Here is a 297-nt window from a genome sequence, read left to right as displayed (position 1 = left end):
CCCCCCCGCCCACCGTTGTCCCCGTGTCCCCCCCGCGCAGTTCCGCCGGCAGCACACGGCCCTGCACAAGCTCAACGGGGTGGCCCTGCTGGTGACCTTCCTGCTGTGCCGCGTGCTGCTCTTCCCGTACCTCTACTGGGCCTACGGGCGGCACCGGGGGCTGCCGCTGCTGCGCGTGCCGGCCGCGCTGCCCCCGGCCTACAACGCCGCCGCCGCCGCCATGGCCGCGCCCCAGCTCTACTGGTTCGGCCTCATCTGCCGCGGCGCCTGGCGCCTCTTCCGGCCCGCCGGGACGCC

General features: G+C 76.4%; 1 protein-coding gene across 1 annotated transcript; it reads left to right on the top strand.

The window, feature by feature from the left end:
• Positions 1-31: 31 nt before the first annotated feature.
• On the top strand, positions 32-293 carry LOC121352130 (ceramide synthase-like; the record flags this gene model as incomplete). Its single annotated transcript, XM_041464802.1, has 1 exon — positions 32-293. A coding segment is annotated over one exon (262 nt), but the record flags the coding sequence as incomplete, so codon positions are not given.
• Positions 294-297: the final 4 nt, after the last annotated feature.

The sequence above is a fragment of the Pyrgilauda ruficollis genome, unplaced genomic scaffold, assembly GCF_017590135.1.
Source record: "Pyrgilauda ruficollis isolate IOZ18807 unplaced genomic scaffold, ASM1759013v1 scaffold18494, whole genome shotgun sequence".
In the NCBI taxonomy this organism is placed as follows: Eukaryota; Metazoa; Chordata; class Aves; order Passeriformes; family Passeridae; genus Pyrgilauda; species Pyrgilauda ruficollis.
The sequence above is the reverse complement of the archived record's forward strand: the minus strand, read 5'-3'. Positions and strand labels throughout refer to the sequence as shown.